The 16,318-nt window shown below is 42.9% G+C and overlaps 1 protein-coding gene across 1 annotated transcript in view; it reads right to left on the minus strand.

The window, feature by feature from the left end:
* Positions 1-16,318, minus strand: part of LOC129861379 (V-type proton ATPase subunit S1-like) — a 29,408-nt gene that overhangs the window by 6,446 nt on the left and 6,644 nt on the right. The window contains exons 2-6 of the mRNA XM_055932771.1: positions 11,613-11,739; positions 10,800-11,068; positions 10,646-10,686; positions 10,066-10,151; positions 8,307-8,468 (exon numbers count right to left, since the gene is read on the minus strand). Of these exons, the coding sequence (XP_055788746.1) occupies positions 8,307-8,468; positions 10,066-10,151; positions 10,646-10,686; positions 10,800-11,068; positions 11,613-11,739 (685 nt within the window). The remainder of the gene's footprint in view (positions 1-8,306; positions 8,469-10,065; positions 10,152-10,645; positions 10,687-10,799; positions 11,069-11,612; positions 11,740-16,318) is intronic.

The raw sequence follows: 16,318 nt of genomic DNA on the forward strand, positions 1-16,318 counted from the left end.
CCCTCTAGGTTACAGAGCGCTGGTAGTCCCATCCACCACACTACCAGGTGGGTGGTATAGAGGAGATGGACCCACTGGTTGTCCTCTAGGTTACAGAGAGCTGGTAGTCCCATCCACCACACTACCAGGTGGGTGGTATAGAGGAGACAGACCCACTGGTTGCCCTCTAGGTTACAGAGCGCTGGTAGTCCCATCCACCACACTACCAGGTGGGTGGTATAGAGGAGATGGACCCACTGGTTGTCCTCTAGGTTACAGAGAGCTGGTAGTCCCATCCACCACACTACCAGGTGGGTGGTATAGAGGAGACAGACCCACTGGTTGCCCTCTAGGTTACAGAGAGCTGGTAGTCCCATCCACCACACTACCAGGTGGGTGGTATAGAGGAGACAGACCCACTGGTTGTCCTCTAGGTTACAGAGAGCTGGTAGTCCCATCCACCACACTACCAGGTGGGTGGTATAGAGGAGACAGACCCACTGGTTGCCCTCTAGGTTACAGAGCGCTGGTAGTCCCATCCACCACACTACCAGGTGGGTGGTATAGAGGAGATGGACCCACTGGTTGTCCTCTAGGTTACAGAGAGCTGGTAGTCCCATCCACCACACTACCAGGTGGGTGGTATAGAGGAGACGGACCCACTGGTTGTCCTCTAGGTTACAGAGAGCTGGTAGTCCCATCCACCACACTACCAGGTGGGTGGTATAGAGGAGACAGACCCACTGGTTGTCCTCTAGGTTACAGAGAGCTGGTAGTCCCATCTACAAAACTTTTTTTTTTTTGTCAAAACAGGAACATTTTACATCTGTCTAGAAATGAAAAAGGAAATGATCTCAACAGAGAAAAATGTCCTCCTGTGTGCTTCCTATATCCCCCCAATAGAACCAGAAGACAGCTTCTCCATCCTACTGTATATCCCCCCCACTAGAATCCCCATAATATAATGAAGACAGCTTCTCCATCCTACTGTATATCCCCCACTAGAATCCCCATAATATAATGAAGACAGCTTCTCCATCCTACTGTATATCCCCCACTAGAATCCCCATAATATAATGAAGACAGCTTCTCCATCCTACTGTATATCCCCCACTAGAATCCCCATAATATAATGAAGACAGCTTCTCCATCCTACTGTATATCCCCCACTAGAATCCCCATAATATAATGAAGACAGCTTCTCCATCCTACTGTATATCCCCCACTAGAATCCCCATAATATAATGAAGACAGCTTCTCCATCCTACTGTATATCCCCCACTAGAATCCCCATAATATAATGAAGACAGCTTCTCCATCCTACTGTATATCCCCCACTAGAATCCCCATAATATAATGAAGACAGCTTCTCCATCCTACTGTATATCCCCCACTAGAATCCCCATAATATAATGAAGACAGCTTCTCCATCCTACTGTATATCCCCCACTAGAATCCCCATAATATAATGAAGACAGCTTCTCCATCCTACTGTATATCCCCCCCACTAGAATCCCCATAATATAATGAAGACAGCTTCTCCATCCTACTGTATATCCCCCACTAGAATCCCCATAATATAATGAAGACAGCTTCTCCATCCTACTGTATATCCCCCACTAGAATCCCCATAATATAATGAAGACAGCTTCTCCATCCTACTGTATATCCCCCACTAGAATCCCCATAATATAATGAAGACAGCTTCTCCATCCTACTGTATATCCCCCACTAGAATCCCCATAATATAATGAAGACAGCTTCTCCATCCTACTGTATATCCCCATAATATAATGAAGACAGCTTCTCCATCCTACTGTATATCCCCCACTAGAATCCCCATAATATAATGAAGACAGCTTCTCCATCCTACTGTATATCCCCCACTAGAATCCCCATAATATAATGAAGACAGCTTCTCCATCCTACTGTATATCCCCCACTAGAATCCCCATAATATAATGAAGACAGCTTCTCCATCCTACTGTATATCCCCCACTAGAATCCCCATAATATAATGAAGACAGCTTCTCCATCCTACTGTATATCCCCCACTAGAATCCCCATAATATAATGAAGACAGCTTCTCCATCCTACTGTATATCCCCCACTAGAATCCCCATAATATAATGAAGACAGCTTCTCCATCCTACTGTATATCCCCCACTAGAATCCCCATAATATAATGAAGACAGCTTCTCCATCCTACTGTATATCCCCCACTAGAATCCCCATAATATAATGAAGACAGCTTCTCCATCCTACTGTATATCCCCCACTAGAATCCCCATAATATAATGAAGACAGCTTCTCCATCCTACTGTATATCCCCCACTAGAATCCCCATAATATAATGAAGACAGCTTCTCCATCCTACTGTATATCCCCCCCACTAGAATCCCCATAATATAATGAAGACAGCTTCTCCATCCTACTGTATATCCCCCCCACTAGAATCCCCATAATATAATGAAGACAGCTTCTCCATCCTACTGTATATCCCCCACTAGAATCCCCATAATATAATGAAGACAGTCATTTCCAGGCCCAGGGACATGTACTAGTCTGTGGTGACCTAAATGCCAGAACTGGACAAGAACCTGACACCCTCAGCACACAGGGGGACAAACACCTACCTGGAGGTGACAGCATTCCCTCCCCCATATGCCCCCTAGGCACAACTATGACAACATAACCAACAAAAACAGGTCACAACTCCTGCAGCTCTGTCGCACGCTGGGTATGTACATCGCCAATGGTAGGCTTTGAGGGGACTCGTATGGTAGGTTCACCTATAGCTCATCTTGTCGCAGCAGTAGTACTGTAGACTACTTTATCACTGACCTCAACCCAGAGTCCTATGGTAGGTACACCTATAGCTCATCTCTTGGCAGTAGTACAGTAGACTACTTTATCACTGACCTCAACCCAGAGTCCTATGGTAGGTACACCTATAGCTCATCTCTTGGCAGTAGTACTCTACTTTATCACTGACCTCAACCCAGAGTCCTATGGTAGGTTCACCTATAGCTCATCTCTTGGCAGTAGTACTCTACTTTATCACTGACCTCAACCCAGAGTCCTACGGTAGGTACACCTATAGCTCATCTCTTGGCAGTAGTACTCTACTTTATCACTGACCTCAACCCAGAGTCCTATGGTAGGTACACCTATAGCTCATCTCTTGGCAGTAGTACAGTAGACTACTTTATCACTGACCTCAACCCAGAGTCCTATGGTAGGTTCACCTATAGCTCATCTCTTGGCAGTAGTACTCTACTTTATCACTGACCTCAACCCAGAGTCCTACGGTAGGTACACCTATAGCTCATCTCTTGGCAGTAGTACTCTACTTTATCACTGACCTCAACCCAGAGTCCTATGGTAGGTACACCTATAGCTCATCTCTTGGCAGTAGTACAGTAGACTACTTTATCACTGACCTCAACCCAGAGTCCTACGGTAGGTTCACCTATAGCTCATCTCTTGGCAGTAGTACTGTAGACTACTTTATCACTGACCTCAACCCAGAGTCTCTTAGAGCGTTCACAGTCAGTCCACTGACACCCCTATCAGACCACAGCAAAACCACAGTCTACTTGAACAGAGCAATAGTCAATCATGGGGCATCAAAGCCAAAGGAACTGAGTAATATTAAGAAATGCTTTAGACTGAAAGAAAGTAGTGTAGAAACCAACCAAAAAACTATTAGGCAACAACAAATCCCTTTTAGACAACTTCCTGGACAAAACGTTTCACTGTAATAGTGAAGGTGTGAACTTGGCAGTAGAAAACCTAAACAGTATATTTGACTTCAGCTTCCCTATCTAATCTAAACATTTCAAACTACCTAAGAAAATTAACAACGATGACAAATGGTTTGATGAAGAATGCAAAAACCTAAGAAAGAAATTGAGAAACCTGTCTAACCAAGAACATAGACCCATAAAACCAGAGTCTACTCCTTCACTATGGTGAATCACTAAAACAATACAGAAATACACTACGGAAAAAGAAGGAACAGCACGTCAGAAATCAGCTCAATGTAATTGAAGAATCCATAGAATCTAACCACTTCTGGGAAAATTGGAAACACTAAACAAACAACAACAAAACGAGTTATCTGTCCAAAACTGAGATGTATGGGTAAACCACTTCTCCAATATTTTGGGCTCTATAACAAAGAACAAACAGCAAAAATATATACATGGTTAAATACAAATAAATATTAGAATCAACTATTAAAGACTACCAGAACCCACTGGATTCTCCAATTACCTTGAATGAATTACAGGACAAAATACAAACCCTCCAACCCAAAAAGGCCTGTGGGGTTGATGGTATCCTACATGAAATTATAAAATATCCAGACCACAAATTCCAATTGGCTATACATAAACATCATCCTCAGATCTGGCATCTACCACAATATTTGGAACCAAGGACTGATCACCCCAATCCACAAAAGTGGAGACAAATTTGACCCCAAAAACTACCGTGGGATATGCGTCAACAGCAACCGTGGGAAAATCCTCTGCATTATCATTAACAGCAGACTCGTACATTTCCTCAGTGAAACAACGTACTGAGCAAATGTCAAATTGTTTTTTTACCAAATTACCTTACGACAGACCACGTCTTCACCCTGCACACCCTAATTGACAAACCAAAACAAAGGCAAAGTCTTCTCATGCTTTGTTGGTTTCAAAAAAGATTGACTCAATTTGGCTTGAGGGTCTGTTAGACAAATTAATTTAAAGTGGCGTTGGGGGAAAAACATACGACATTATAAAATCCATTTATCAAACAACAAGTGTGCGGTTAAAATTGGCAGAAAACACACATTTCTTTCCACAGGGCCGTGAGGTGAGACAGGGCCGGGGGGTGAGACAGGGCCGGGGGGTGAGACAGGGCCGGGGGGTGAGACAGGGCCGGGGGGTGAGACAGGGCCGGGGGGTGAGACAGGGCCGGGGGGTGAGACAGGGATGCAGCTTAAGCCCCACCCTCTATATTCCTAGTGTATGGTATACTCAGTGTATATTCCTAATGTACGGTATACCCAGTGTATATTCCTAGTGTACGGTATACTCAGTGTATATTCCTAATGTACGGTATACCCAGTGTATATTCCTAGTGTACAGTATACTCAGTGTATATTCCTAGTGTACAGTATACCCAGTGTATATTCCTAGTGTACAGTATACTCAGTGTATATTCCTAATGTACGGTATATGGTATACTCAGTGTATATTCCTAGTGTACAGTATACCCAGTGTATATTCCTAATGTACGGAATACCCAGTGTATATTCCTAATGTACGGAATACCCAGTGTATATTCCTAGTGTACGGTATACTCAGTGTATATTCCTAGTGTACGGTATACTCAGTGTATATTCCTAATGTACGGAATACCCAGTGTATATTCCTAGTGTACGGTATACTCAGTGTATATTCCTAATGTACAGTATACTCAGTGTATATTCCTAGTGTATATTCCTAGTGTACAGTATACTCAGTGTATATTCCTAATGTACAGTATACTCAGTGTATATTCCTAATGTACAGTATACTCAGTGTATATTCCTAATGTACAGTATACTCAGTGTATATTCCTAATGTACAGTATACTCAGTGTATATTCCTAATGTACAGTATACTCAGTGTATATTCCTAATGTACAGTATACTCAGTGTATATTCCTAGTGTACAGTATACCCAGTGTATATTCCTAGTGTATATTCCTAGTGTACAGTATACTCAGTGTATATTCCTAATGTACGGTATACTCAGTGTATATTCCTAATGTACAGTATACTCAGTGTATATTCCTAATGTACAGTATACTCAGTGTATATTCCTAATGTACAGTATACTCAGTGTATATTCCTAATGTACAGTATACTCAGTGTATATTCCTAATGTACAGTATACTCAGTGTATATTCCTAGTGTATATTCCTAGTGTACAGTATACCCAGTGTATATTCCTAGTGTACGGTATACTCAGTGTATATTCCTAATGTACAGTATACTCAGTGTATATTCCTAATGTACAGTATACTCAGTGTATATTCCTAGTGTATATTCCTAGTGTATATTCCTAGTGTACGGTATACTCAGTGTATATTCCTAATGTACAGTATACTCAGTGTATATTCCTAATGTACAGTATACTCAGTGTATATTCCTAATGTACAGTATACTCAGTGTATATTCCTAGTGTATATTCCTAGTGTACAGTATACCCAGTGTATATTCCTAGTGTACGGTATACTCAGTGTATATTCCTAATGTACAGTATACTCAGTGTATATTCCTAATGTACAGTATACTCAGTGTATATTCCTAGTGTATATTCCTAGTGTACAGTATACCCAGTGTATATTCCTAGTGTACGGTATACTCAGTGTATATTCCTAATGTACAGTATACTCAGTGTATATTCCTAATGTACAGTATACTCAGTGTATATTCCTAGTGTATATTCCTAGTGTACAGTATACCCAGTGTATATTCCTAATGTACGGTATACCCAGTGTATATTCCTAGTGTACGGTATACCCAGTGTATATTCCTAGTGTACGGTATACTCAGTGCATATTCCTAGTGTACGGTATACTCAGTGCATATTCCTAGTGTACGGTATACTCAGTGCATATTCCTAGTGTATGGTATTCTCAGTGTTTATTCCTAATGTACAGTATACTCAGTGTATATTCCTAGTGTATATTCCTAGTGTATGGTATACCCAGTGTATATTCCTAGTGTACGGTATACCCAGTGTATATTCCTAATGTACGGTATACCCAGTGTATATTCCTAGTGTACGGTATACTCAGTGTATATTCCTAGTGTACGGTATACTCAGTGTATATTCCTAATGTACAGTATACCCAGTGTATATTCCTAATGTACAGTATACCCAGTGCATATTCCTAGTGTACGGTATACTCAGTGTATATTCCTAGTGTACGGTATACTCAGTGTATATTCCTAGTGTACGGTATACTCAGTGTATATTCCTAGTGTACGGTATACTCAGTGTATATTCCTAGTGTACAGTATACTCAGTGTATATTCCTAGTGTACGGTATACTCAGTGTATATTCCTAGTGTACGGTATACTCAGTGTATATTCCTAATGTACAGTATACTCAGTGTATATTCCTAGTGTACGGTATACTCAGTGTATATTCCTAGTGTACGGTATACTCAGTGTATATTCCTAGTGTACAGTATACCCAGTGTATATTCCTAATGTACAGTATACCCAGTGTATATTCCTAGTGTATATTCCTAGTGTACGGTATACTCAGTGTATATTCCTAGTGTACAGTATACCCAGTGTATATTCCTAGTGTATATTCCTAGTGTATGGTATACCCAGTGTATATTCCTAGTGTATGGTATACCCAGTGTATATTCCTAGTGTATGGTATACCCAGTGTATATTCCTAATGTACAGTATACCCAGTGTATATTCCTAGTGTATATTCCTAGTGTATGGTATACCCAGTGTATATTCCTAGTGTATGGTATACTCAGTGTATATTCCTAGTGTATGGTATACTCAGTGTATATTCCTAGTGTATGGTATACTCAGTGTATATTCCTAATGTACGGTATACCCAGTGTATATTCCTAATGTACAGTATACTCAGTGTATATTCCTAATGTACAGTATACCCAGTGTATATTCCTAGTGTATATTCCTAGTGTATGGTATACAAAACAAAAGGAACATTTATTGAGTAAATTAATGTCTGCTGAGTGCAACCATATGAAGATCATCAAAGGTAAGTGATTAATTTTATCTCTATTTCTGACTTGTGTAACTTCTACTTGGCTGGTTACTGTTTGTAATGATTTGTCTGCTGGGCTATGTTCTCAAATAATCATAAGGTATGCTTTCGCCATTAAGCATTTTTTTAAATCTGACACCGTGGTTGGATTCACAAGAAGTTAATCTTTAAACCTATGTGAAATATGTTATGTTTTCTGAATTTTTATAATGAGTATTTCTGTATTTGAATTTGGTGCCCAGCAGTTTCACTGGCTGTTGAAGAGGTGGGACGCTAACGTCTCACGTACACAAGAGAGGTTAATAGACCAAAAACAGCTCGTTTTCAGTTTCCCCACTCAGACCCCTCCTTGGAACATTCCTCTTGCTAAGAAGCTATTTTTGTTTCTTTTTGACCATTTTAAAAGAAAACAAATCACAGTAAGGTACTTAATTGTTACCCAGAAATGATTTGATATTGAGATAAAAACGGCCGCATTGGACCTTTAAACACATTTAAACAAGTTAGAAAGAAACAGATCTTACCTTAAACTCAACTGGAGGGTAGACTCCTGTCTTCTCCTTGACTTGGTTCTCTCCTCTTTCTCTCTCCCGCTGTCTGTCCCTCTCCCTCTTTCTGTCTCCGTACTGCAATAGGGAGCGCCCTCCTCCCACACTAGCCTCCATATCCAGAGACGATGACACCTCCTAGGGAGACAGAGAGGTGGTAACCACACACCATAGAGACATAGAGAGAGGTGGTAACCACACACCATAGAGACAGAGAGAGAGGTGGTAACCACACACCATAGAGACAGAGAGAGAGATGGTAACCACACATCATAGACAGACAGAGGGCTCTGGATGGATAGCATGGACAGTTCCATTTGCAAGGACACACGCGCACACACATACATTACATACATACATACAGTACCAGTCAAAAGTTTGGACACACCTACTCATTCCAGGGTTTTTCTTTATTTTTTACTATTTTCTACATTGTAGAATAATAGTGAAGACATCAAAACTATGAAATAACACATATGGAAACATGTAGTAACCAAAAAAGTGTTAAACAAATCAAAATATATTTTACATTTAAGATTATTCAAAGTAGACACCCTTTGCTTTGACAGCTTTGCACACACTTAGCATTCTCTGCACGGGATAAGTTCATTAGAGTTACCAGTCTCAGAAAGTAGCAATTAACTGCACCTCAGATTGGAGCCTAAATAAATGCTTCACAGAGTTCAAGCAACAGACACATCAACATCAACTGTTCAGAGGAGACTGTGTGAATCAGGCCTTCATGGTTGAATTGCTGCAAAGAAACCACTACTAAAGGACACCAATAATAAGAAGAGACTTGCTTGGGCCAAGAAACACGACCAGTGGACATTAGACCGGTGGAAATCTGTCCTTTGGTGTGATGAGTCCATATTAGAGAATTTTGGTTCCAACCGCCGTGTCTTTGTGAGACGCAGAGTAGGTGAACGGATGATCTGCGCATGTGTGGTTCCCACCGTGAAGCATGGAGGAGGAGGTGTGGTGTCTGGTTCCCACCGTGAAGCATGGAGGAGGAGGTGTGATGATGTGGGGGTGCTTTGCTGGTGACACTGTCAGTGATTTATTTAGAATTCAAGGCACACTTAACCTGCATGGCAACCACAGCATTCTGCAGCGATACGCCATTACATCTGGTTTGTGCTTAGTGGGACTATCATTTGTTTTTCAACAGGACAATGACCCAACACACCTCCAGGCTGTGTAAGGGCTATTTGACCAAGAAGGAGAGTGATGGAGTGCTGCATCAGATGACCTGGCCTCCACAATCTCCCGACCTCAACCAAATTGAGATGGTTTGGGATGAGTCTGACCGTAGAGTGAAGGAGAAGCAGCCAACAAGTGCTCAGCATATGTGGGAACTCCTTCAAGACAGTTGGAAAAGCATTCCTCATGAAGCTGGTTGAGAGAATGCCAAGTGTGTGCAAAGCTATCATCAAGGCAAAGGGTGGCTTCTTTGAAGAATCTCAAATATAAAATATATTTAGATTTGTTTAACACTTTTTTGGTTACTACATGATTCCATGTTATTTCATAGTTTAGATGTCTTCACTATTATTCTACAATGTAGAACATAGTAAAAAATAAAGACAAACCCTTGAATGAGTAGGTGTCCAAACTTTTGACTGGTCCTGTACGTCAGACAGATTTACAGTTAGAAAGTTTAATAAATGTAAACTCTCTTTCCATATATATGACAAACAAATAAACACACAGACATGGATTAACACACACTTACCCGTGAGGGTCTCATTGCAGTGTAGATGGCAGTGTAGGGGACAGACTGGCTCTTCATAATGCTCATCACCTGTCCAATCACCTCATCTAACACACACTCAACAAGTTAGTCTTCAGCAATCTGCAACATACTGTAATAAGGAACACAGTGAATGTAGGTGATGTTTGTCCCAGCAGAGCCACCGTACAGTAGAACAGTAGAATACACTACTAGAACAGTAGACCGGTAAACCGGTAAAAACAGTAGACCGGTAAAAACGGTAGACCAGTAAAACGGTAGACCAGTAAAACGGTTCAACAGTAGACCGGTAAAACGGTAGACTGGTGAAACGGTAAAACAGTAGACCGGTAAAACGGTAAAACAGTAGACCAGTAAAACGGTAGACTGGTGAAACGGTAAAACAGTAGACCGGTAAAATGTTAGACCGGTAAAACGGTAGACCGGTGAAACTGTAAAAAACAGTAGACCGGTAAAACGGTAGACCGGTGAAACTGTAAAAAACAGTAGACCGGTAAAACGGTAGACCGGTAAAACGGTAGACCGGTAAAACGGTAGACCAGTAAAACGTTGGAGCACTCACCATTCCCATTGAGAACCTCCTTAGCAGACATCAGATCAGACCTGTTAGAAACCAAAATCAGGTAAACCACACCCATATCTGTATAAACCACACCCATAAAAAACAGACCAGTGAGATAAGCAGAATCGTGTGTGTGTTATATATATATATATACCCGGTGCTGTAGGGTAGTCTGAAGACCAGCAGGGCGGGGGTAGAAGTGTTGAGTCGTAGCTGGCTGAGTGTCTCTGGTTCCATGAAGAGAGGAGAGGTGTCTAATTGGTCCTGGAGCTGACCAATCACAGCACTGGATGCTGGCCAGGCCACGGCAGGCAGGACCAATGGGGAAGGGCTGGAGAGGAGCGCCTCCTCGAGGTTAGGGAAGGCACTGTCCTGCTTGTTGCCAAACGCCCCTCCGTACATGGTGAAGTCCTCAATGCTCATCTGGGGGGGGGGGGGGGGGGAGAGAGAGACGGGGAGAGCGAACAAGAGACGGGGGAGAGAGACGGGGAGAGCGAACAAGAGACGGGGGAGAGAGACGGGGAGAGCGAGCAAGAGACGGGGAGAGCGAGCAAGAGACGGGGAGAGCGAGCAAGAGACGGGGGAGAGCGAGCAAGAGACGGGGGAGAGAGACGGGGAGAGCGAGCAAGAGACGGGGAGAGAGACGGGGAGAGCGAGCAAGAGACGGGGAGAGCGAGCAAGAGACGGGGGAGAGAGACGGGGAGAGCGAGCAAGAGACGGGGAGAGAGACAGGGAGAGCGAGCAAGAGACGGGGAGAGCGAGCAAGAGACGGGGAGAGGGAGAGACAGGGAGAGAGAGCAAGAGGGAGAGACGGAGAGAGAGAGAGACGGGGAGGGAGAGCAAGAGGGAGAGACAGAGAGGGAGAGGGAGTCACACGGTAAAAGACATAGACTAACTAATATACGGGTTACTAAGGTAGGTTTGTCGTATACGGGTTACTAAGGTAGGTTTGTGTGGTGTGTGTTACCTTGTCCTGCAGGAAGAGCATTACGTTGTGCGGGGATGACCTCAGGGCGGTCTCCAGGTATGAGCTCAGCTGACTGATACCCACTATGTGACCAGCAGCAGGAACAGCTTGGGACGGCAGACTAGACCTGACATCGTTCAGGAGGGACAGGAAACAGGAAACAGGAAAAACTAAGAGGACGTGCCTGACAAGCAAACCAATGTTACATTTCCAAAGTAAAAAGCAGCTCTTGGGTTAGTCTGATTAATCAGGCTGTAATACACCAAAATACATTTAAACTTATTCTACCGGTTTTCTGTGTGGTTTGTCCTTCAGCTGCTATAAATTTTAAACACAAAATCCACAGGAAAGTATTGTTGATGTTACTTTTCAGAGAGCTGGTAGGGATATGGTACTGAGGTAAAACTTGTTTCATATTTGATATTCAAATAAAATGTTATTTGTCACAGTGAAATGCTGAATACAACAGGTGTAGTAGACCTCACAGTGAAATGCTGAATACAACAGGTGTAGTAGACCTCACAGTGAAATGCTGAATACAACAGGTGTAGTAGACCTCACAGTGAAATGCTGAATACAACAGGTGTAGTAGACCTCACAGTGAAATGCTGAATACAACAGGTGTAGTAGACCTCACTGTGAAATGCTGAATATAACAGGTGTAGTAGACCTTACAGTGAAATGCTGAATACAACAGGTGTAGTAGACTTTACAGTGAAATGCTGAATACAACAGGTGTAGTAGACCTCACAGTGAAATGCTGAATACAACAGGTGTAGTAGACCTCAGTGAAATGCTGAATACAACAGGTGTAGTAGACCTTACAGTGAAATGCTGAATACAACAGGTGTAGTAGACCTCACAGTGAAATGCTGAATACAACAGGTGTAGTAGACCTCAGTGAAATGCTGAATACAACAGGTGTAGTAGACCTTACAGTGAAATGCTGAATACAACAGGTGTAGTAGACCTTACAGTGAAATGCTGAATACAACAGGTGTAGTAGACCTCACAGTGAAATGCTGAATACAACAGGTGTAGTAGACCTCACAGTGAAATGCTGAATACAACAGGTGTAGTAGACCTCACAGTGAAATGCTGAATACAACAGGTGTAGTAGACCTCACAGTGAAATGCTGAATACAACAGGTGTAGTAGACCTCACAGTGAAATGCTGAATACAACAGGTGTAGAAGACCTCACAGTGAAATGCTGAATACAACAGGTGTAGTAGACCTCACAGTGAAATGCCGAATACAACAGGTGTAGGAGACCTCACAGTGAAATGCCGAATACAACAGGTGTAGTAGACCTCACAGTGAAATGCTGAATACAACAGGTGTAGTAGACCTTACAGTGAAATGCTGAATACAACAGGTGTAGTAGACCTCACAGTGAAATGCTGAATACAACAGGTGTAGTAGACCTCACAGTGAAATGCTGAATACAACAGGTGTAGTAGACCTCACAGTGAAATGCTGAATACAACAGGTGTAGTAGACCTCACAGTGAAATGCTGAATACAACAGGTGTAGTAGACCTTACAGTGAAATGCTGAATACAACAGGTGTAGTAGACCTCACAGTGAACTGCTGAATACAAGCCATTAAACCAACAACGCTTTAAGAAGTTAAGATTTATTTATTTTATTTTTTGTGTTTGTACATTTTTAAAATAAAAATTATAATTAAACAGCATCAGTAAAATAATAATAGCGAGGGTATATACATGGGATACCGGTACAGAGTCAATGTACGGGGCCACCAGTTAACCGAGGTAATTGAGGTAATATGTACATGTATGTAGAGTTAAAGTGACTATGCATAGATAATAAACAGAGTAGCAGCAGCGTAAAAGAGGGGTCTGGGTAGCCATTTGATTAGCTGTTCAGGAGTCTTATGGCTTGGGAGTAGAAGCTGTTAAGAAGCCTTTTGGACCTAGACTTGGCGCTCAGTACCGCTTGCTGTGCGGTAGCAGACAGTCTATGACTAGGATGGCTGGTGTCTTTGACAATTTTTAGGGGCTTCCTCTGACACCACCTGGTATAGAGGTCATGGATGGCAGGAAGCTTGTCCCCAGTGATGTACTGAGCCGTACGCACTACCCTCTGAGTGCCTTGTGGTCGGAGGCCGAGCAGTTGCCATACCAGGCGGTGATGCAACCAGTCAGGATGCTCTCGATGGTGCAGCTGTAGAATCTTTTGAGGATCTGAGGACCCATAGGCCTTGTCGTGCCCTCTTCACGACTGTCTTGGTGTGCTTGGACCATGATAATTTGATGGTGACGTGGACACCAAGGAACTTGAAGCTCTCAACCTGCTCCACTGCAGCCCCATCGATGAGAATGGGGGCGTACTCGGTCCTCCTTTTCCTGTAGTCCACAATCATCTTCTTTGTCTTGATCACGTTGAGGGAGAGGTTGGTGTCCTGGCACCACATGGCCAGGTCTCTGACCTTCTCCCTATAGGCTGTCTCGTCGTTGTCAGTGATCAGGCTTACCACTGTTGTGTCATCGGCAAACTTTACGATGGTGTTGTAGTCGTGCCTGGCCGTGCAGTCATGAGGGAACAGGGAGTACAGGAGGGGCCCCTGTGTTGAGGATCAGCGTGGCAGATGTGTTGTTGCCTACCCTTACCCCCTGGGGTCGGCCCGTCAGGAAGTCCAGGATCCAATTGCAGAGGGAGGAGTTTAGTCCCAGGATCCTTAGCTTAGTGATGAGCTTTGAGGGCACTATGGTGTTGAATGCTGAGCTGTAGTCAATGAACAGCATTCTCACATAGGTGGTCCTTTTGTCCAGGTGGGAAAGGGCAGTGTGGAGTGCAATAGAGATGTATCATCTGTGGATCTGTTGGGGCGGTATGCAAATTAGAGTGGGTCTAGGCTTTCTGGGATAATGGTGTTGTTGTGAGCCATGACCAGCCTTTCAAAGCACTTCATGTCAATATTGCACTACAGACGTGAGTACTACGGGTCGGTAGTCATTTAGGCAGGTTACCTTAGTGTTCTTGAGCACAGGGACTATGGTGTCTATCAACAATGACAAGCCACCGGGGTATGACAACTTGGATGGACAATTACTGAGGATAACAGCGGACGATATTGCCACATCTTCAATTTAAACCGACTAGAGAGCGTGTGCCCTCAAGCCTGGAGGGAAACTAAAGTCATTCTGCATTCCCAACAATAGTAACTGGGTCAATAGTAACTGGGTTACCAACCCTTAGTAAACTTCTGAAAAAAATTGTTTTTCACCAGATACAATGCTATTTCACAGAAAAAAATAATTGACAAACTTTTCAACACGCTTATAGAGAAGGACATTCAACAAGCACTGCACTTACACAAATGACGATTGGCTGAGAGAAATTGATGATAAAATGATTGTGGGGGCTGTCTTGTTAGACTTCAGTGCAGCTTTTGACATTATTGATCATAGTCTGCTGCTGGAAAAACAGGTGTTTTGGCTTTACACCCCCTGCTATAATGTGGATAAAGAGTTACCTGTCTAACAGAACACAGAGGTGTTCTTTAATGGAAGCCTCTCCAACATAATCCAGGTAGAAACAGGATTTCCCCAGGGCAGCTGTCTAGGCCCCTTACTTTGTTCAATCTTTACTAATGAATTGCCATTGGCTTTGAGGAACAGTAAAGCCAGGGTGTATGTGGATGACTCAACACTAAACACGCCAGCTACCACAGCGACTGAAATGACTGCAACACTCAACACGCCAGCTACCACAGCGACTGAAATGACTGCAACACTTAACAAAGAGCTGCAGATGGTTTCAGAGTGGGTGGCAAGGAATAAGGTAGTCCTTAATATATTTCTAAAACTTAAAGCATTGTAATTGGAACAAAAGACTCAATAAACCCTAAACCTAATCTAAATCTTGTAATATATCATGTGGAAATTGAGCATGTTGAGATGACTAAACTGCTTGGAGTAACCCTGGATTGTAAACTGTCATGGTCACAATATATTGATACAACAGTGGCTAAGATGGGGAGGAGTCTGTCCATAATAAAGCTCTGCTCTACCTTAATAGCACTATCAACAAGGCAGGTCCTACAGGCCCTAGTTTCTACCTTCTTAACAACACTGTCAACAATGCAGGTCCTACAGACCCTAGTTTCTACCTTCTTAACAGCACTATCAACAAGGCAGGTCCTACAGGCCCTAGTTTCTACCTTCTTAACAACACTATCAACAAGGCAGGTCCTACAGGCCCTAGTTTCTACCTTCTTAACAACACTATCAACAAGACAGGTCCTACAGGCCCTAGTTTCTACCTTCTTAACAACACTATCAACAAGGCAGGTCCTACAGGCCCTAGTTTCTACCTTCTTAACAACACTATCAACAAGGCAGGTCCTACAGGCTCTAGTTTCTGCCTTCTTAACAACACTATCAACAAGGCATGTCCTACAGGCCCTAGTTTCTGCCTTCTTAACAACACTATCAACAAGGCAGGTCCTACAGGCCCTAGTTTCTACCTTCTTAACAACACTATCAACAAGGCAGGTCCTACAGGCTCTAGTTTCTGCCTTCTTAACAACACTATCAACAAGGCATGTCCTACAGGCCCTAGTTTCTGCCTTCTTAACAGCACTATCAACAAGGCAGGTCCTACAGGCCCGTGAATGTTGCCCTTCTTAAAGGTCTTACTCACATCGGCTACGGAGAGCGTGATCACACAGTCGTCCGGA

Source organism: Salvelinus fontinalis, chromosome 8 (assembly GCF_029448725.1).
Source record: "Salvelinus fontinalis isolate EN_2023a chromosome 8, ASM2944872v1, whole genome shotgun sequence".
In the NCBI taxonomy this organism is placed as follows: domain Eukaryota; kingdom Metazoa; phylum Chordata; class Actinopteri; order Salmoniformes; family Salmonidae; genus Salvelinus; species Salvelinus fontinalis.